This window comes from Cryptomeria japonica, chromosome 6, assembly GCF_030272615.1.
Source record: "Cryptomeria japonica chromosome 6, Sugi_1.0, whole genome shotgun sequence".
NCBI classification, from domain to species: Eukaryota; Viridiplantae; Streptophyta; class Pinopsida; order Cupressales; family Cupressaceae; genus Cryptomeria; species Cryptomeria japonica.
In genome coordinates, this window is record NC_081410.1 from 558078377 (window position 1) to 558100606 (window position 22230).

A 22230-nucleotide genomic window follows, 5' to 3' on the forward strand; every position below is an offset into this window, starting at 1 on the left:
ATTTAGTGTGAAATTTAGTAGGTGATTTTGAGGCAGTAGGATCTAGTGGCCAACGAGGCTTCATTGGTAAACACAAGTTTGACGAAAACAAACAAAACCCACGACTCCTTCAACGGCTGAATATACTCCGTGCGAGTGGGGACAAAGGTCCCACAACAAACCAGAGATAAAATAAAATAAAATTATGGTCATATCATATCCCCACTTCTCCAGCTGTAGTTATGCTCAAATACAATCCGTTCCGTTCATGCGTCTACGGTGGGGAGTGAAAATCGTTTTGCGACCGAAACCTGGCAGTGCAGAGGCCGAACACGTGTCCCAGCCAGTGAGCATTTAAAACGAGAATCGTGCGTGTTGGGCCGTCGGTGTGGCGGGTCCCACGGACACCTGTCATCACGAGCCCGGTCATGGCTGGTTTAAAGTTAAACCCAAGTTGCTCGTATATTAACCCAAGTTGCTCATATATTAACCCCATCTACGTTCCAGATCTTTCTTTCTTTCAATGCTTCCGGGATTGTAATCGTTTATGACGAGGAAGATAACACAAGGACAGGTTATTTCACGCGACTTGTGATTCGTCTCTAGTGTTTCACTTCGTTGTTTTGTCCAACGTCTTCTGTCCAGGTAAGGACTCGAACCTGTGATCTGAATCGGACCAATGTATGCCTTATTCGAACAAGTTTTCGGTTTTATTTGTTTAGATCGAGAATTGTAGGTGATTTTTCAAGTACTTTTGAACAGGAAGAAATTTTGTTCTCTGTTTCGTTTTTTTCAGGTAGGTTGTGGTTTTAATTGTGGTTTTACTGGTGATAGTTTTGAATTTTATTGAAGCATAAATTTTGAGTTAGTCGGCTGAATCGAGAATTACTGTTTATTTATGTTGTTATTTTGAAAAAATCTTCTGTATGGATTGAAGAGGTTTGGATATTTGCGCGTTATTTCGAGTAGCTAGGGTTTCAATTGTGAATTTTTGGCAATGTTTTTTTGAAACTGGGAGAATATGCTATGGAATTTGTGTTTTTGCAATGTATTTATTTAATTCTGTTCCAGCGGTTGCATTTTGTGGATTTGATTCTGGAGGTGACGCTAAGTTGTGAAGGTTTGAGAAGAATTGGCTGTGCATCGATATGTTTTGATTTTTTTTATGTTAAATTATGTCCTTTGATCGTTTTTTATTTAATTGCATTTGTGAATTCTCTCATGAAGCTTCTTTTTTAAAGTTTGATTTTGATGAGTTTATGTTGTTCACTAATATGCCTTTCCAGGGCATGTTCTCTGTGGTCTGATTTTTTTTTTTTGGTTGGTATTTCTTGACTGAATTCATGGGTTGGCTTCAATATCTTGTGTTACAAATTTGAACCCAATTCTTTGGAGTGCTAAACCTTAGTCAGACTGCTGTATACATGATTATTACACCACAGCCTGACTACAAGCGCTATAAGTTATGGGTCGCCTTATTTTAGTGATTGGGATTTGTAAATGGGTTACATTTTTATGAAGGTCCTCCATTACTATAATGCCACATCCCTAGGATTTATCAAATGGTTTGCATTATGCTTGTCAGTGTTGAAGTTTAAGAATTCAGAGAAGGTTCTTCTTGTTTTTGTTGGTATTTTATAATAAATATTTCAGATTTTATCGTTCAAATTTGAAGTTTCTTTCTTTATCTTCTGATCTACGGCTCCAGGTTTGGTTTTCCAGATTTCTTGATATCTGTTGGTAATTTCTATTTTTTAGTTTGCTTTGGAATTTATTCATATCTTTTTAAGATTTATATCATACTGTGATTTACATTGTTTTAATGTTCATACTGCAAGGCTGTCTTTGGAATTCAAATTTTACATTAGTCAAAGTCAAATTAGGATGAAAACAAGTTTGTACATGCATTTTTTATAATTGGTAAAAGACGAAATTCCACTTGTAAGATAGTCTTTGCCTTAGTTTGCATGGTATTTGCAACTGGCTCATCTGTTTGGGTATGTCAATCCTAGAGTTGGATGCAATTTTTTATCCAACTTCAACATTAAACACGTCTTTTGGATGTTGAAACCCGGTTCGGTGATGAGAGCCCACATGATTTGAAGTCTGCCTTCCCCCATCTGACCAAAAGGTGACTTATTACTGAGGAAGTTTTAGCCATCCTGTCTTGCACTGTAATTTACACACTACTTTTAAAAACGAAAATAATTAATTACGTCATTTCCAAAGACACACTGGTGTAATTGTGTTTTTTAACTTTTTTAATAATTAAATGGGTAATGAAATTCAAAGTTAGGTCTCTAAATACATAGATTATTAGGTTTGAAAACCGTTTTGAAGTCTGGGAAAATGGAGAACGTGATAAGTAAAATGGCAACTTTAGTACCGTTTAAGTGATAGCTAGAAATTTTAGAGGCTCTTTTCTTAGACTTTGAAGATATGCGATTTCAGCTTTTTGGAAGTTCTAAAACCGATCCACTTAGTGGGAACAAAAGATTTTTAAGGCTTTTGTGGTTTTAAGATTTTAGATTTTTCTCCGAATCATTCTCGTAGGGCAAAGTTTTATCACGTTTTCTGCCCTTGTGGACTGAACAGGATTCCTTCCTCTCCTGTTTTCCCCCTTGTTGAATAATCGTCTTACCTATGAAAGGTTTTATAATTTACTAAAATCTGTCCAACGTCGAGAATGTGAAGGAGTTCACCTTAAAGATGTTTTGTGTATCTTATTACAGAAAGATTTTTCTTTTCACATTGAAAGGGTTCTTTTGTTGTTAGTTTTGGAGTGAAATTGAGTAGTTGTTAAACCGCATATTATTCTGCGACAAGATTTTGCTTATTGTATTATTGGTATGCTATGCAGAGGTGAAATTATTGAGCTTTTACCATTAGCGGGGCTGGGATGGTCCCTCATCTGATTGAGCATTCTCCCAGGGCTATCAGGATTATCTACCTTTGGCGACCAGTGCATTTCCCCAGTGCTCTACTCTATTGGTAATCCTAACTTGGGTGTAAATAACCGGGTTAACATTTCAGCCCTGAGCCTTGCACACTGAAACGTAAAAACTAAAAAGGAAGATGAAAAGAGGGTTCTTTTGTGGTCAGTTTTGGAGTGAAATTGAGTAGTTGTTAAACCGCATATTATTCTGCAACAAGATTTTGCTCATTGCATTATTGGTATGCATAGGTGAAATTATTGAACTTTTACCATTAGCGGGGCTGGGATGGTCCCTCATCTGATTGAGCATTCTCCCAGGGCTATCAGGATTATCTACCTTTGGCGACCAGTGCATTTCCCCTGTTGGTCTACTCTATTGGTAATCCTAACTCGGGTGTAAATAACTGGGTTAATATTTCAGCCCTGAGCCTTACACACTGAAACGTAAAAGCTAAAAAGGAAGATGAAAGAGGGTTCTTTTGTGGTCAGTTTTGGAGTGAAATTGAGTAGTTGTTAAACCGCATATTATTCTGCAACAAGATTTTGCTCATTGTATTATTGGTATGCAGAGGCGAAATTATTGAGCTTTTACCATTAGCGGGGCTGGGATGGTCCCTCATCTGATTGAGCATTCTCCCAGGGCTATCAGGATTAACTACCGTTGGTGACCAGTGCATTTCCCCAGTTGGTCTACTCTATTGGTAATCCTAACTTGGGTGTCTAAATAACTGGTTTAACATTTCAGCCCTGAGCCTTCCACACTAAAACGTAAAAACTCAAAAGGAAGAAGAAAAAATTATGTCTTCATTCTTTCGTATTTAAATCTTATTGACCAACAAGCATGTGTTAACGTTTTTTCTTTTTTAGAAGTTCAAGCGTGTGTTAATGTTTTTCAGTCTTTAGAAGTTAAAACTAGAAAACGGAGTCTCTACCTGTTCTTTTGCTGAGAGATACTTGATTTAGGTTTCAAGAATTCCTTTTGTAACTTTTTTGATGCAGTGTACAATGTTGGAAAGTGATTGTATGGGTATGTAGTATACGTGTGCATGTTATATAAGGTTTGTAAGGTTATTTGCTATGTTCCACGGGGTTTTGGGGACGGGACACATCCCCTAGAGGGCCATTTTTAGGGGATGGCTACAATATCAAAATGTAAATAAATCATGCGAGCAGTAGTATAACAGCTTAATAAATTTCAATAAAAGCATTATAACAGCAGTCTCATAAATAAAAAAAACATGGTCTATTAATTCAAAAGTCTCAAGCATAATAAATTTCAATAAAGCATTATAACAGCAGTCTCATAAATAAAAAAAATAAAAAAAGCATGGTCTATTAATTCAAAAGTCTCAAACATCTAAATAAAATAGTCTATGAAACTCAGCCTCATTCAGGCTATCAATATCCACTACATCATGCCAATCTCTTCTCCAACAAGCAAACTCTCACAGCAAAGAGCAAAAACTGAGAAAATGAAAGAGAAAAAGTCTCTGGCATTTTTGTTAGAATAATAATTTCTTATATTGTGGTCAACTTAGGTTGTTAGATTTCATTAATGTATCTACTCTACTCTATTAGATTAGATAGAGGTAGGTAATATCATTAATTTCTACTAAGTGTTTTGTATATCTATAAATTGTCATCTTTTCCAGTTAAGTGTTTTGTATATGAACTAAGATATTTTTTTACCAGTTAATATGAACTATGAACTAAGATATTTTTTTAATATGAACTATATGAACTAAGATATTTTTTACCAGCAAAGAGCAAAAACTGAGAAAATGAAAGAGAAAAAGTCTAAATGAAACTGAGAAAATGAAAGAGAAAAAGTCTAAATGAAAGAGAAAAAGTCTCTGGCATTTTTGTTAGAATAATAATTTCTTATATTGTTAATGGTCAACTTAGGTTGTTAGATTTCATTAATGTATCTACTCTACTCTATTAGGTTAGATAGAGGTAGGTAATATCATTAATTTCTACCAAGTGTTTTGTATATCTATAAATTGTAATCTTTTCCAGTTGATATGAACTAAGATATTTTTTACTGAGTGAATTTGATTTTCACATGGTATTAGAGCACAAAATTTAAATTTTTCTCCTTCATTTCAAGTCAGAAATTTTATTTATTTGCAGAATCGTTTTTGGTTTTTCAAGATTTGAACTGTGTTGTCATCAGATTTTTCCAGGTCTTTCGAAATGTTTTTGCCTCGAAAACCGTGCCAGGGTTTCAGTTTCTGCCTTTGAATTCGACTTGCAGAATTTATTTCTAAAAACTCTTTGTTTTCATCCTTTGGTTAAGATATGAACTAAGATATTTTTTACGAGTGAATTTGATTTTCACATGGTATAGAGCACAAAATTTTTCTCCTTCGTTTCAAGTCAGAATTTTTTTTTATTTGCAGAATCTTTTTTGTTTTTTCGAGATCTAAACTGTGTTGTCATCAGATTTTTCCAGGTCTTTCGAAATGTTTTTGCCTCGAAAACTGTGCCAGGGTTTCAGTTTCTGCCTTTGAATTCGACTTGCAGAATTTGTTTCTAAAAACTCTCTGTTTTCATCCTTTGGTTTTCGTGCATTCGTGCCTTCACTAGTTCGACCTTGGTGTACGTGATGTTATCGTTGACGAACATTATGCTCGAAAGCAACTAGAAGTTCAATGGCCGCACCTACAATACCTAGAAGCAGCATAAGTTGACGATTTTTGAGTAGCGAAGTCTTGATGCCATTGTTCTAAGCACGTCTCAACCTCCAGACACTGTCGGAAAAGATCAGGACAAATGGGATGAGCACAACCAAGAAGTCGTCATGCTCATCAAACTCTTTGTTATTGATGAGCAACTACCTCAGGTACCGTCTGTCAAAACTGTGAAGGAAATATGGGACCATTTGAAGAGTCTTCATGAAACCTTTGACAAGAGTAGAGTGTTCTTTCTTAAGAATTTGCTCTTCACGATCGTGATGGATGAGAAAACAACTCTTCAGGAGCATCTGACAAAGATCAAGGATATTTGCGACCACCTGGAAGCTTTTGGTCGAAAAATGGAGGAAAAAGATATGGTGGTCATTACTTTGAAGAGTCTCCCACGCTTGTATGAGCATTTCATCGAAACTCTCAATATCACTTCCATTGAGGTCGATTTGAAGTTTTCTGATCATTGTAACAAGCTTTTATAGCAAGATCGGTGGCAACAATAGTACCTCCCTCCACTGAGCAAGCGTTCTTTGCCAAATCTTCCCTAAGAACAAAGGGAAGACTCTATCTTCTCAGCCGAAAGGCTCTAGTTCTTCTCAAGACAGCAAGAAGAAGAAGAACGTTTAGTGCAATTATTGTCACAAGTTTTGTCACATGAAGGCCGAGTGTTGAATTCGTTCGTCTTTTGAACAAAAGTAGCAGGGAGGGTCTCAACAAAAAGCAAATGTCACTGAAAATTGAGCATAAAGAATTTGCTTTCTATGCTTTTATGGCCAAGAAAATAACAGATGCAGTACACTCTTCTACCTGGTATATTGATTCAGGAGCTTCACGGCATTTTACTCGTCGTCAGGATTGGTTCATGAAATTTGAACCATTCTCAGATTCAGTAATCTTTGGAAGAGAAGAGTACATAGTCTTGTAAGGGCACTATCTAGATTCACTTAGGAGGTAGAAATTTATTTTTTCTGGATGTCTACTATGTACCAGGCATGGAACATAATCTTTTTTTTGTCAGTTAGATAATGAGGCATTCTCCTCAATTAGATGTTGTCTTCAGTTTTTCCATCTGCAACATTGTTAATGCTAGGGAGACCTGTATTACCATCGCTATAGGACTTGAGGATCATGGTCTATATAGACCTGCTGGTTTCGGCGATTCTCAGGAACACGCTCTGGTTGTTAGGAGTACATCCATCAGAACACTTTGGCATCGGCTTTATGAGCATTTAAACGTGCCCTATCCCTCTTAGTTATATCGAGAGGGTTTGTTTGGTTGTTGGTTTACTTGAGGTCCAACCTTAAAATCATGGAGTTTGTGCAGCCTGTCAAGCTGGGAAGCAACATCGGACACCATTCTCGGATGGTGGTTCTTGGCGAGCCTCCAAGGTCCTTCAGTTGGTTCACGCTGATGTATGTGGGCCAATGAACACTCCATCCATTACTGGTTGTAGGTACTTCTTGTTATTTGTTGACGATTTCAGTTGTAAAATGTGGGTGTATTTTTTGAAAAAGAAATTAGATGTGTTCAATACATTTCAGCAATTTAAGGCCTTAGTTGAGAAAGAATTCGGTTCTCAGATTGTCACTCTAAGGTCAGATAAGGGGGGGAGTTTTATTCCAATGACTTCTCTACATTTTGTGCTACACATGGCATTAAACGCCAACTCACCACACCATACACCCCTCAGCAGAATGGTGTCGTTGAACGTAGGAATCACACCATTATTGAAATGGCTCGTTCTATGATAGAACATAGAAATGTTTCTAAGAAGTAATGGGCTGAAATAGTTTACACTGCAGTCTATCTGCTAAATCGTTCACCTACACATGCCATTAAGAAGATGACTCCTGAAGAAGCTTGGTCAGGATGCAAGCCTAAAGTGGGCCATTTGAAAGTCTTCGCTTCTACGGCTCATCTATGGATTCCAAACGCTAAGCGTGCTAAGTTGGATTCAAAGAGCCAAACACTTATGTTTACTGGTTATAGTGACAACCACAAGGCCTACAGGTTGATTGATGTAGAGACAAATCGTCTCATTTTCAGTCGTGATGTTGTGGTTGATGAGACTACTGGTCCATTTATGCCTTCTACTACTCCTAGTCCTGCGACTCAATTTGTGAAGACTCCTAATGTTGGTGTTCGTCTTCCTCTTGGTTCCCATGATGGGAGGGCTTCAGAGCATTCTGACTCTGAAGATGAGGAATCTACTGATCCAGGACCACCTGATTTTCCATAGGATTCACATCCAGATGACTTTGTTTCGGAAACCCCAGGGGATGTTTCTCCAATGCCAAATGTTGGTACTTCTACCCTCTGACCTAAATGGTGGGCCAAGACTATAGGAGATCTTCGTGATGATGAGCTTCTTGAGGATAGATCAGTTCGCCACATCCACAACATCCATGAGCCCCAAACGTATTCCGAGGCTAAAGGCATTCCTGAGTGGGAAAAGGTCAGCTGTAAATGGGTTTACAAAGTCAAGTATCATGCAGATGGTACTTTGGATAAGTACAAGGCTAGATTGGTTGCTCGGGGTTTTACACAGCGGGAGGGCATTGACTATGAGGAGACTTTTGCTCCTACTGCCAAGATAAGTACCATTCGTCTTCTTCTCGCCATTATACCTCAGTTTGGATGGAAACTTTACCAAATGGATGTTAAGAGTGCATTTCTCAACGGTGAGTTGTAGGAAGAAGTTTATATGAAACTACACTAAATTGAAGATACTCTCATGCCTTTGCCACATGAACATCCGACTTCTTCTCTCTTTCTGCATTTTACATGCTCGCCCGTCATCTGTTTACAGAACTGTATTGGTACTTATGCAAAGTTGCAAACAGTGCACCATAATTATTCGAGTTATTTTCCTTTTGCATCATAAAGAATTTAGTCATGCTTTTGTTAAGATGTGTTTGTGCTATTTATGTCAGGTCTGATTGTGATTGAGAAAAAATATTGATTCCGAGTCTTAGAAATGTAGTTTGTAGGCTGGATCCAACATGGGATTATGTTTACTGTCTGCAGTTGAGTTTAACCATGCTTTTATCAAGATTTGTTCGTGCTATTTGTATTTCAAATAAATTTCTGTTTTGATGATAAGAGGGTATCCACGATCCATACTGTAGATAATGTTGCTTCCATCCTGTAGATAATGTTGCTTCAGGTTTAAATTGTGTGCAAATTTTTTAATCACAAATGTGTTTTCAATATGAACCAGAAGCAACATTATCTATAATTTCTGTTTTGTTTGTGATTTAGAAAACTATTGATTTCAGGTCTTAGAGATGTAATTTGGTGGCTGCATTGTACATTTGTGTTATGCAATGAATTTTGAAAATTGATTACATTACTATTGGTATTACATTGCTCCTTACCTTTATGTTCAACAATTGAAATTATAGAAAGACTTGACCCAAAATTTTAACAGAATATGATTAAGGATGCATTTGCCGTGGCTTCCTTGTTTACTTTTCACAGTCTGACAGATGCCCAAGAGCTTATCTTGGGGTCAACTTGTAGCCTTGTGATTTGCTCTCAAATTTACAAGAGTTTGAAAGTATTAAAAACATTTACATCACATTTCGTTTTGAATTTGCAATTAAAAAAAGTAATTATACAAAAACTTCTGTGCTATCAATTTTGGGAGTACTGCCAAGCTTTTCATGAGGTCAAAACCCAAACCCAGGACTACAAAATTTGAACAATAGGTAAGGAAAATTGAAAACAATCCTCTCTTGGGCTTTCTGCAAGGGAGGTCTCATCTACCAAATTTGTGTCTTGGGCTTTCTTGAACTTCACCTTTTTTTCGTCGTTGTAAATAGTCAATGACAGATTTCTACACTTAAATTATTGATAAATTTTAAGCCTTTTGAACATGATAACTATGCTGCCTAAATGATTTTAGGCTCTTGTAGTCATATGGACTGAAGTGTTAGGATTTAATGCGGATGTTGATTTGTTTTGTTTGTTGTATAATGTTTGTATTACAGGAGCAATGTCACCTGTAGAGTCTTCTCGTGATGAAAGCGTCTACATGGCCAAGCTTGCTGAGCAGGCTGAGCGCTATGAGGAGATGGTTGAGGAGATGGAAAAGGTAGCGAAGACAGTAGATGTGGAGGAACTGACTGTTGAGGAGAGGAATCTTCTCTCAGTGGCTTACAAAAATGTTATTGGAGCTCGCAGGGCTTCTTGGAGGATAATTTCCTCCATTGAACAGAAGGAAGAGAGCAGAGGCAATGAAGACCATGTTACAATGATAAGAGATTACAGAGCCAAGGTTGAGGCTGAGCTTACTAAAATCTGTGATGGCATTTTGCGCCTCCTTGATACGCATCTTATACCATCATCCACATCTGGTGAGTCCAAGGTGTTTTACCTTAAGATGAAGGGTGATTACCACCGATATCTTGCAGAATTCAAAACAGGTGCAGAGAGGAAGGAAGCTGCTGAAAACACTTTGCTTGCTTATAAGGCAGCCCAAGTATTTGCCTTATCCTTCCTCTTTAGACACGCACTGAATGTTGAGCTAAGCATATCTATTATATACAAACATGGTTTTACCAAGATTAACTTTAATGCATGATCTGGAATCTTATAATGCATTGGTGCAGGATATCGCACTGGCAGAGTTGGCATCAACTCATCCAATTAGGCTTGGGCTGGCCCTTAACTTTTCTGTTTTCTACTATGAAATTTTGAATTCACCTGATCGTGCCTGTGCACTTGCAAAACAGGTACTATATAGGTCTAATGTGTTTGGCGATCACTCATACAATTGTTATGATCAATATATATCATTATAGAAATAATATATATGGCAAATAAAATCTGAATATTGCGGTGCAGGCATTTGATGAGGCAATTGCAGAACTTGATACTTTAGGTGAAGAATCGTACAAGGATAGTACCTTGATCATGCAGCTACTTCGTGATAACTTAACTTTATGGACTTCGGACTTGCAGGTTTGTATTAAAGGGCAGGGAGCAGGTTGCTTGAAATTATACAATATCTTTTTATTTAAATATCTTTCAACTTTGTGCATTTTAAATAAAAGCCTGGGACAAAAATATTGTTCGCTTGGTATAAAAACTGAAGCTTGGGTATATAATTAAATAAGAAGTTGGCAATATTCTTTATTTGCTTCAAAGGAGGACATTAGCGTATTTAAGGTGAATTTTCTTCTAGAAAAGTTTTAGAGGAAAAGTGTGCCTGTTACAGGTTATAGGTAGATTAACTTGTATTATTTAAATTGTTCTTAAATGCTATTAACGATTTTCTCTCATCTTTCTACCAATAGAAACTTAAAATATCTTTTTGGAAAATATGCCATCTGTTGCAGAAACTTAATTCTTTTAGAGAAAAATTGTCTTTCGTAGTATTTTTTTAAAGAGCTTGGAATAAAGTTCTTTAACGTGTTCTTTCTTTCAGGATGAGGTTGGAGTAGATGAAATCAAGGAAGCGCCAAAGAAGGAAGGGGGGGATAGCCATTGACATCCTTATTTTAAATGTTGTCAAGAAAGCTAGCTGTATGTGATATGATTGCATTTTCTTGTAACAGAAACTCTAGATTTTCGTTGCCTTCCCTGTCTTTTTTTGATAAGTGGGGTTTTTTTGGCAACTTCTTATTCCATTCTCCGGTCTTGCAGGATTTACTATTGTAGTGGCTTCTTTGCCACTTATGCCCATTATCTTTATTAACAAGGAACTTCTAGTCAAGTTCTGATTATATGTTTCTCTGTTGGTTTGGGAGATTCTTGGAATTTGACAATGGTTGAATATATTGTACCCTCCTATGGCTATAAACGTAGGGGTTTAAATGAGTAGAAGATTTTTTTATTATATTACTCTCAGTTTTGATCTCACTTCCTCTATCGAAGAAAATAATGCATATTATTAGGGAATGAGGTGACTCCAAACTCCTTGTGCTGTCAGAAGCTTATGCTTATGCTTACATGCGTGTTCTATTAGTTTGAGACACAAATATGGTTAGTTTTTCCTATTTTGAAGTCCAGCTAAAAACTTTAATCCATCTTTATTCTCGTGTTATTGATCTGGCCCGTTGAATGGTTTGTGTAGTTACCTTTCAGTGTAAGACAGTTTTTAACTCACTATATATCATGTTTCTTAATTTTCAAAGAGAATCGTTTGTGGTTTATTTTATTGGGTATTTTACTTGTCCTCTTGGATTTTTAGATTATTCAGAAACCCAGACAAGCCTGTTATCTTTCTTTTGGAAGATTTAGATTATATGGTCGAATTGGTTTTGAAAGAATAGTTATTGAGTTTGTGTAGTTTGCACCTGAATATAACTAGCTGCTAAATTGAGCACTAATTTTTCAATGCATCGAGGATGCTAGTTGCAGAGATACCTTCGATAATCTGGTCAAACGGAATTTGCATTCAAAGAAAACCTATATTGATTTTTAGTTTTGCGAATGTGATGGTGAATTATGTGAGCATTTTATTTGAAATTTCAAATCTAAGATCAACGGAAACTAATGTTTGGGAGTACAAAAGGTAACTGCAATTCATTAAAAGGCTCTATTTAAACAAGTGCCATGTAGTGCCTGTCGAAAATTAATAGTTTTTACAGTAGTACGCATGTGGATTAAAAATTTCATTAATAAACATTGCAAGGAAAATGTTAAGATCGTTGATTTTTAAGTACAGATTATTGCATTCAATTTCATTTGTTGTTCGCAATCCGATACGTATGTCTTAGGGTTCTCTTTACCAGGACAAGTCCTTTCAGCTGTGAGCCAATTAAGGATGGATACTTGAGGTCGTACATAGCCTCTTTTTAAGGTGAGCAAGTTAACTTAGCTGTTACAATCTTGAAGTGCGGAAGAATGGCTTGTAGTCTTTTAACGGCTAGATCAAATATCAAACCAAGATTTGAAGCTGTGTTTAGATTGACGCGGACTTGCTTTTTTCATTATTGCGTCTTTGTGCAATCACGCAATTCACATGTGTCAGTTTATGACCTTCAACATAGCTTAACGAACTTGCTATCACACAATCACCTGTGCGTAGTTTTCTAGAGATTCTTTATGCATTGGATCAATTGGATCAATTTTTCAGCCTGAGGTTTTATTAATAGAAGCCTACCCTTGTGCTGTGCAGTGCAGTGCTCGGGTTTGTAATATGGCTTAACCGCTTCCTGTGGATTCTATAAGTCTAGTGGTTGTATCGGACATTAATGGGTCAATCTTTTGGTGTGCAATGGCAACCGCACTTGTAACATGTGGTAACAGAGCTTGGTCACATGTTCAAACCCCTCGCTTGCATTGGGGATTGTTGCAAGGTGTGCGCCTTTGGTCTCCTTGTAGCGTAGCGCTCAGGTTTGTGACATGGCTCATTAATCGCCTCCTGTGGATTTTATAAGTCTAGTGGTTGTATCGGGGTTGATCTTTTGATGCAACAGCAATTTCAAGTTGTTTGCTTTTGTTTGTTATGGCAACCGCACTTGTAACATGTGGTAACAGAGCTTGGTCACAGGTTCAAACCCCTCGCTTGCACTGGGGATTGTTGCAAGGTGTGCGCCCTTGGTCTCTTTGTAGCGTAGCACTTGGGTTTGTGACATGGTTCATTAATCGCTTCCTGTGGATTTTATAAGTCTAGTGGTTGTATCGGGGTTGATCTTTTGATGCAACAACAACCGCACTTGTAACAGAGAAAGCTAGCATTTGTTTGTTGACAACAATACAACTGTATCATTCTTCATTTGCTGGATCCTTACAATCTGCTGCAACCAAACAAGGGGTTCATTAGAAGACACAACTTATATTCAATTTCAAGTTGTTTGCATCTGTTTGTTGACAATAATACTGCATCCTTTCAGTCTGTTGAAACCAAGCAAGGGTTCATTAAAATTTAAAAGGCAATTTCAAGCTGTTTGTTTTTGTTTGCTACGGCAACCGCACTTGTAACATGTGGTAACAGAGCTTGGTCACAGGTTCAAACCCCTCGCTTGCACTGGGGATTGTTGCAAGGTGTGCGCCCTTGGTCTCCTTGTAGCATAGCACTCGGGTTTGTGACATGGTTCATTAACTGTCTCTAGTGGATTTTATAAGTCTAGTGGTTGTATCGAACATTAAGGGGTTGATCTTTTGATGTAACAACAATCGCACTTGTAACAGAGAAAGCTAGCATTTGTTTGTTGACAACAATACAACTGTATCATTCTTCATTTGCTGGATCCTTACAATCTGCTGCAACCAAACAAGGGTTCATTAGAAGACACAAACTTATATTCAATTTCAAGTTGTTTGCATCTGTTTGTTAACAATAATACAACTGTATCATTCTTCATTTGCTGCATCCTTTCAGTCTGTTGCAACCAAACAAGGGTTCATTAAAATTTAGAAGGCAATTTCAAGCTGTTTGCTTTTGTTTGTTGACAACAATACAACTGTATCATTCTTCATTTGCTGCATCCTTTCAGTCTGTTGATTAAAAGGAACAAAATTCATATTCAATTTTAAGTTGTTTTCAGCTCGGTAATTTGCATAGGGCTGGTCATTCGCAAGGTTCTATTTCAAAAAGACCCATCAAGGTTCATTATAAGGCTCACAACTCATACTCAAGAAAGAGTCTTTTAACAGCTAGATCGAGTATCAAACCAGGATTTGAAGGTCTGTTTGGATTGATCCTGATTTGCATTTTTCATTGATGCGTCCTTATGCAATCACACATGCAGTTCATCTGTGTCAGTTCACGACCTCCCACATAGCTTAATGAACTTGCGATCACATAATCACCTGTGCAGGTCATGCATCAGTTCTACTCATGCATAGTTTTTCTAGTTGAGATTCTTTATATGCATTGGATCAATTTTTTAGCCATAGGCTTTTATCAACGGAAGTTAGTAAAGCTGTAACCACTAACAAAAAGAATGCAAGCATGTTTCTAAATGTTTTCTATCTTGGGAAACATTAGATGTTGCAATGACAGTTTTGTATTTTCCTTAGCACATACTAAGCCAGCTTAAAATATAATCTGAAGTTTTTACACGGAATTTTATTTGTATGGGTTACTTGAAATGTTAAATGGTTCATACGTGTGCCTTTAAAAAGTATTGGGAAGGATGTTTTTGTTTTAAAAAATGGAATTGCTGTGTGCTTGACTAGGAGAAACTTTTCTCCGTTGAAACTCTTTTTCTTTTTATGTACTATTAACTTATTAAAATACAACCGTAGAGGAAAACCTTTACTTACTAATAAAATACATGCGCGTAGTCGGCTGAAAAACTATGCATCGCTAACTTTGAAACCCCAAACGGCATATCCGCAAAAGAAATAACATATTTCGTTATAGTGTATAAGAAATTGACAGTTAATAGGAAGATTTTGACGGGTGAAAAACCTTTTTAAAGGCGGGGTATATTTCGTTGACATCTACTGTTATCCATTGAATGACCTTTGTCATTGTATATTTTCGGTTTTTCTACTGCCGCCCTGAGTTTGCATTTTAAATGGTGTTTTAGATGTTAAATTTTTTATGGCGCTTTCTTGTTTCGTTTGTCGAGACTGTCATCAACTTTAAAGATATGAACATGGTGTGTGATTACTTGAGTTTGTAAGAAATAATTTTGTTAAGACAATAGTCGAAAGGGTTGGTACGCAATGCTAAATTCGAATTAAGCCATAGAAGCACACGGTGCATGCTTCGCATACGCACGTAACTGTTTGCCTGGGATTTAAGTAAAGAATGGAAGTCTGGTGAAGTATATAACATGCAATAATAGTGATAGAATAGGATGTTACACACCTATGGGGTAGAATTGATAGGACTGTCTATCATGTGTGACGTAATGATATAAAAGCATGGCTGAATGCACACAAGAAATGCAATGATATAAAAGCATGGCTGAATACACACAATAAGAGTGATAAAGCAGTTCACAAGTTAGAATCTAATGTTACATGATATGGGGCAACATGTAGTGACATATGCAATGGCTGGATAATGTGGCCCAATTTTGGAAATGATGATGGAACTTGACATATGCAATGGCACGAGGATGTGGGCTCAATTTAGGCAGTATCACATGATAGTAACGAGGACGTTACAAAGTATGGCGCAGAATTGTTAGGATCATGTAGTTCGTATGGCATACAAAATGGCATGAAAACATGCCTTAAAACTTACAATGTCTAGACCTAGTTATTTGTGTAAGAAGTTCTATTTCAAGGTGGATATAGAATTTTGAAGCTGTCCTCGTTACAAATTATGAGGCAGAATTGTTAGAAATCATGTAGTGCGTATGACATACACAATTGTATGAAAACATGTCTTAATGTAGGTTGGGTAAAATTACAAATTCTAAAGTGTGGTAGACTAAGTTATTTGTGTATGAAGTTCTATTTCAAGGTTAAAATAGAAGTTATTTGTTATAGAGTTCTATTTTGAAGTTGAAGTTGAGCATTGGAGGCGAAGTTATTTGTTCATGAATTTCTATATTGAAATTGTTGGAGTTGAGACATTGGAGACTATAGTATGGTTGAATTTAGTGTTACAATCAAATATTTGTAAAGCTTGGCACGTGCAAATAGTCAAAGAAGAGCAATTTTATCATTGTTAAAAGATCTCAAATTAGGGTAAAGTTTTCAAAACTTAGAAGAAATTAATTTTTTAATACAACCTTTTGAAGAACACTTCTAGGAAGTAAATAGAATAAAAAGAGAACATTACACACAAGATCCTCAAAAGATTTTGGGGTGGATAAACAAAATAAGAAAACATGTTAAATTGATGTGGTTTCCTAAAAAAGAAAGATATATCAAGGAGGGAAGATTTTTTTTTTTTGAAAAAATACAATAACAAAAAGCTTTTGGAGGTTACTACAATCGAAGAAAGTGGAAAAAAGAAAAACAAGAAAGTTTTTAAAATACAATCACCTAAAGCTTTTGGAGGTAACTATAGCAAGAAAAACGATGAGAGGGCCCAAGACTAAGTGGTAGGTAACGAGCGGGAGAGATGCAAGAGCGGGAGAAGGGAGCGACTTTGAATTTGAACTTAGGATAGGGCGGGAAACCTTGTAATGGACATGTGAACTAGAGAGTGGGCGGAAATGATGAATCTCGAGATTGCCATGACTCCTCTAAGCCGAACGGAAAGGATCCGGTGGATGGGGACCCACAAGGCGGCGACAAGCCTCTTGACCTAGTGGGGGGAGGGGAGAATCATGTGTTGGAGATAGCCCAAGGCAGGGACATGTTCGAAGGGACATTGGTCGGTCGTAGACGTCTCTATTCGGTGTCAAACTGAGTAGAAAATCTTCACTCCTTGTAGTTCGTAATATCTTGGAATTGGAAAATGGTAGATTTGCTATTGAAGTTCTAGATCCAATGATTGAGCATAACATTAACTTTATGGCATTGACTCTGGTTGGAAAAATTTTGGGCCTGAGACCGAATATTGATGTTGTCAAGGCGTTTGCTAAACGTAAATGGGCGCTCAAAGGTCAAGTGGAGATCATTGCCATGTCCAAAGGTGTGTTGTCTATGTCCTTTTCATGTGAGGAAGACATGTCGAAGGTGCTTTGTGATGGTCCTTGGTTGATTGGAAAATCTAAGCTTGCTTAGCAAAAGTGGTCGCCTAAGATGGACCTAAATGAATCTTTTTTTGTACAAGCTCCTATTTGGGTCAAATTGTCAGGCCTTCCACTGGAGTTTTGGGTTGAAGATGTTTTTAAAGGAATCATTGGTTCCTTTGGAGAACTCTTATCTATGGATCCTATCACAGCGGCTAGAAGAAGACTCACCTTTGCAAGGATTTGTGTGGGAGTTATGCAAGGAACAGATATGTCTTTATCTATTGAGATTTATTCCAGATTGGGGAAGTGGGTCCAACCTATGGAATATGAAAGTGTCCCTTTTGCATGTTTTCACTACAAAAAATCGGGGCATATTGCTAGAAAATGCCCTCTACAGGTTGTCAAAGATAAAGAGAAGAAAGACAAGACAATGCAATGGATAGCCAAAAATCCTGCTAAGCAACCAATGATTGTTGAAGAAGAAAAAACGGTAGAAGATGCTGAGTGTAATCATCCCCGACACTTTTGAGCAACAGGGGAACATTAATTTGGAAAACCTAGAAAACCATATGTTTAAAGAAGGGAAAGAGGATCAAATAGGCAAATACAAGAGATAACGACAAAACACCAATCAGGAGGAACAACAAAGTGACAACCTGGAAGATGGAGAAATACAGGTGATTTTGCAGACCAAGGAGGACGCGGGTTCGAACTGCACTATGGAAAACACTAACAAAGATGGCCCTAGATCTGACTATGAGGATGGCTAGAGGTGTTTGATCCTTGGAGGGATCTCGCCATTAGAATCACAACAGTCGGTGGATATGGTGAAATCTACCTTCCAGTAGTCCCCAACGACCTCATTGCTTAATATAAGTGGTAAGTGGGCCGAGGATGATGATGTCAAGCAGAAGACAATCACCCAAAACAACCAAGAGGAAGATATCTAGAATAATGAAGTTGTGGAATGAAATAAAGTTGGAAAAAAGGGGTCGAAATCTACCCCTCAAGCTACTCCAGTCAAGATAAGAAATAGGACTAAAGCCAATATTGGTTTTATCCCCCCCTTGGAAGAAGATCAGCAAGCCAGATCAGAGATCAAGAGGCAAGCAAAAATATAGCAGATGGTACTCAGATGACCATCCTTGAGGTATGTTCCCTAAAACAAAAATGAAGATTGTCTCATGGAATATACGTGGATTGAATAGTCTACATAAATGGGATGTTCTTAGAAATTTAGTTAGAGAGCATAAACCATATATTGTTCTTATCTAAGAAACTAAAATGACTAAAGAGAAAGTTGAAAATATTAAGCTTTTTAAGGATTGTGGAGTTTTAGGAGGTAGCTCGGATGGTGCTTTTGGGGGCATTGCCATTTTTTGAAATCTAAGGTGTGTTATTGGGGCGTCTATTAAGCAGGATAATAATTTGGCTTTTGTTAGGTTTCATCAAGGGATGGTACCTCCTAGCTCTTGACTAACATTTATGCCCCTAATAATAGAATTGGTAGATGTAAATTTTGGAAGAAGTTGGAGGCCATTAAGTCTCTTTTTTAAGGATGAAAGTAGATGGTCATGGGGGATTTCAATACCCCTCTCCACGACAATGAGAAGTTTGGGGGTGTCCCATCTTAGTTAGAAAGTAGAATGGACATGCCGAACTTTATTAATAACCAGGGTCTGCATGATATAGATCTCTAAGGTGCCAATTTTACCTGGACCAACCGAAGGGCATGGGGAGATTTTATTCAAGTTAGATTAGACAAGGCCCTAATATCTAATGACCCTAATATCTAATGACTGGTTTAGCCAATATTTGTGTTCCGTGTCGGCTATTTCTTGGATTGGTTCTGACCACTTTCTTGTGGTTTTTGTGGCAAAGAATATAAGTGTTAAAAGAAACTTCCCATTTAGATTTGAAAGGATGTGGTTGGACCATCCTAACTTTGAGAAGGCCATTGAGGAGTGGTGGTCAATTGATGTCAAAGGTATTGCGATATATATATATATATATATATATATATATATATATATATATATATATAATGGCAAAAAAATTAAGGCATGTGAAAGATAATATTAAGAAATGGAACAAGGAAGTTTTTGAGGATCTTTTTGTTGCCAAGTCCAAAACTCAGCTTGAGCTAAAGGAAATACAAGATAAAATCCAAACCAACGGATATAATGAAGTGTCTATTAGAGAGGAAAATGAAGTGCTTGTCAAGTATCATAAGATCATTAGAAGAGAAGAAGAATTTTGGAAACAACGATCTAGATCTCTTTGGCTTAAAGCAGGGGACAAAAATGTTAGAGTATTCAGGTCTTTACTCGATTAATTAAACAATATTTGTGTAATTCTTTAAGTTCCATATTATCTCTTTTTACACTTAAGCTAACATTAGGTGCATAATAATTAATTATGTGCAAGCCTAGGTTTTCCCTTTTAGGGTTTTTTGACCTATCAGAGGTTAATTTTCTTTTCCTTGTATTATTATCACATTACACATTTTTGTGAATATTGAGCTCTCATCTTTTTAGCATATTTTTTTGTGTTTTGTTTTTGTTCTTTTACTTCCTTGCTTCTCCTTGTAACAGATTATTCAGCTTGCAGAAGATCTTTAGGTTCTTGTGGTGTTGTGTTTCTCAACTCTCACATGGTATCAGAGCTTCAGATCTGTAGCTATCTATTCTTGTTTTGAGAATTTTTGCATTACAAGCAGATCTGGGGCTTTCAGGATTTTTTTTTGTATTTAAAGATATGCCTTTTTTCTGAGCACTTTGGGTCTAAACGGACCTCACCATTGTGCTCAGAAGACCCAAACACCTCTATAGTCATATAAACCTTGCCTAGTTTTGACTCTTGAGCATCTAGGGGTAATTTTTCTTCAATACTAGGGCGTACGACCTTGGCATGCAATTCGAGAAAAAAATTCAAAAAAAATAAAATAATTTTTTCCTTTTTACGACATGCAGGCCGATTTTTTGATTTTAAAAAAAAATCAAAAAGAAATTAAAAAAATCAAAAAAGGCGAAAGGAAAACAAAAGTTTAAAATTTTTTTTTTGGCGTTGGATTTTTCGCAGGGGTACTAGACCCCTAACAGTCTGGTAGACCGGAATTGTCAGTCCTGGCCCCCGCCGAACCCTGTTGGCCCTCCGGTAGCCACCGACCCCTTGCCGACCTCGTCGACCTCTCCCTGCGCCTGCTGCACGACCTCTCCCTCCGTCGTCACCACCACCGCTAGGCCTCTCCCTGTGCCTTACCGCCTCCTCCGCCGCTCCTCCTTGGAGCACCGCTCAAGCACCACCGCCACTTGGCCCCTCCACCAGACCACCACCCTCTTGCCCTTTTGAGGGAGGGTTCATTTTTTGACCATATCTTGAGCATCCAGAGTCAATTTTTGGAAAACGAATAGGCGTCGGAAAGCTGGTTCTGAGACGGATCTTGTGGTGTTGGATTTTTTTTTCTTCTGAATCTGTTATTTGATTGCATTTTTTCCAATCAAAGTCGAGACTCTTTTTTGCACTTCTGGGGCGGTAGAATGGGCAAATGAACTCTATTTTTCGAAAATGAATAGGCGTTGGAAATCTCTCAGCATGCTCTATTCAGATATGTGATCTTGTTTCTCAGAATTTTCATCAGGTACATGAGATTTCAGTTTGATTTTTTTTTGCTTATGCTCTACTTCCTTCTCATCAGTATATACTAGGGTTTGAGTTTCTCTTATTGTAGGGGGGTGTTTTTTCTCGCTTTCTGTCATTTATATTAGAAATCAAGAACACCAAAACTCTAAAAAAAAAAAAACCCTTTCTGCATCTTCTGTCTGTTATGAAAGATCACATAATAAAAAAAACATACAAGCAGGTGCAGATGCAGAGTTTTTTTCATGGCAGATCCTTCAGTTGAGTTGTTGACTTCACACAAATATCACACTTGGAAGCCCCGCATCATGAGGCTTCTCCGAGCATGAGGGTTGTGGTCTTGTTTGGATGAGGTTCAACCTCTATTGCAATGTCCTTATGAGCTTCTTCAGCATAGAAACAAGATGGATGAGGCCATGGGTTTGTTCTCTTTGCATGTCTCCGATAGTTTTCTGTTTCACCTTGATGAGTTGCTGACTCCTCGGGATATGTGGTTGAAGTTTGAGTCTCTCTTCGGGAGGGTTAATGAGATTCAGGCATTACAAATTGAGGCAGAGTTGGTTTCCTTGTCACCTGATTTATTTCCCACCATTGAGGATTTTTTGAACAAGTTCAAGACTACCAGATCTGTTCTTCAGGGATGTGGCAAGATCAAGACAGACATAGAGTGCATTCACTTGATTCTTTCAAAGCTTCGGGGACATTTTTTAGTTTTTTGCCTTTGCTTTCTAGACCACCATGGATGGCTTGGGTGCTTGTTTCACCATGCCTACCTTTGATGCCTTTTGTGAGCATTTGTCTCGTGAGCAGTCTCATCTTTGTCAGCTGGATATGCTTTCAGGATCCAAGAACAAAACATTGGTTGCTTAGTCCTCTAAGGAGAAACAAAAGCAGAAACCGAAGCCAAAGAAGCCTTCTGCAGACAGTGAGCATTCCTCCAAGCCTGCTCCTAAGTCTGATTCTAAACCACCATTTCCTCTGAAACATGGAAAATCTTCACAGTCTGGTGAGTCTTCCTCTAAGACTAAGAAGAAATCGAGAGACACTTGCAATTTTTGTGGCAAGGAAGGACATCCAATTTCCAGGTGTTGGAAACATTTAGAGGACGCCATGCAACAACATCACATCTCCTCAGCTCATGCATCTTCTCCTTCCACAGGAAAAGGTCATGCACTCACTACTCGAGCTTTGACCTATGGGTCCACATGGATACTTGATTCTGGTGCTTCTCACCATATGACTCACACTCAACAATTGGTTATTTCTCTTGCCTTTTGTGGTATTTCACATATTGCAGTGGGTGACTTAGTTCAACTTTTAGTCTTGGGTGCAGGTTCTGTCTCTTTGGATGGGGGTACACTGCAGGATGTTTTTGTTGTCCCTGACATCTCGACGAACCTCCTGTCCATTTATCAGATTTGACATTTTGGCTCTGGTAAGACAATT

The 22230-nt window shown here is 37.6% G+C and overlaps 1 protein-coding gene across 3 annotated transcripts; it reads left to right on the forward strand.

Annotated features, from left to right (window-relative positions):
- Positions 1–466: 466 nt before the first annotated feature.
- On the forward strand, positions 467–11654 carry LOC131060712 (14-3-3-like protein). 3 transcript variants are annotated; one of them, XM_057994043.2, is made up of 6 exons: positions 467–624; positions 9598–10088; positions 10219–10341; positions 10454–10570; positions 11037–11134; positions 11255–11654. In XM_057994043.2, exons 2-5 carry the CDS (start codon positions 9603–9605, stop codon positions 11097–11099), a joined length of 789 nt encoding a protein of 262 aa, XP_057850026.1. In that variant the 5' UTR covers positions 467–624; positions 9598–9602; the 3' UTR covers positions 11100–11134; positions 11255–11654. The 3 variants fall into 3 exon arrangements, with proteins under 3 accessions (XP_057850026.1, XP_057850027.1, XP_057850028.1); XM_057994045.2 differs by lacking the exon at positions 467–624 and adding an exon at positions 643–775; XM_057994044.2 differs by having other exon boundaries at positions 11037–11654.
- The last annotated feature ends 10576 nt before the right edge of the window (positions 11655–22230 follow it).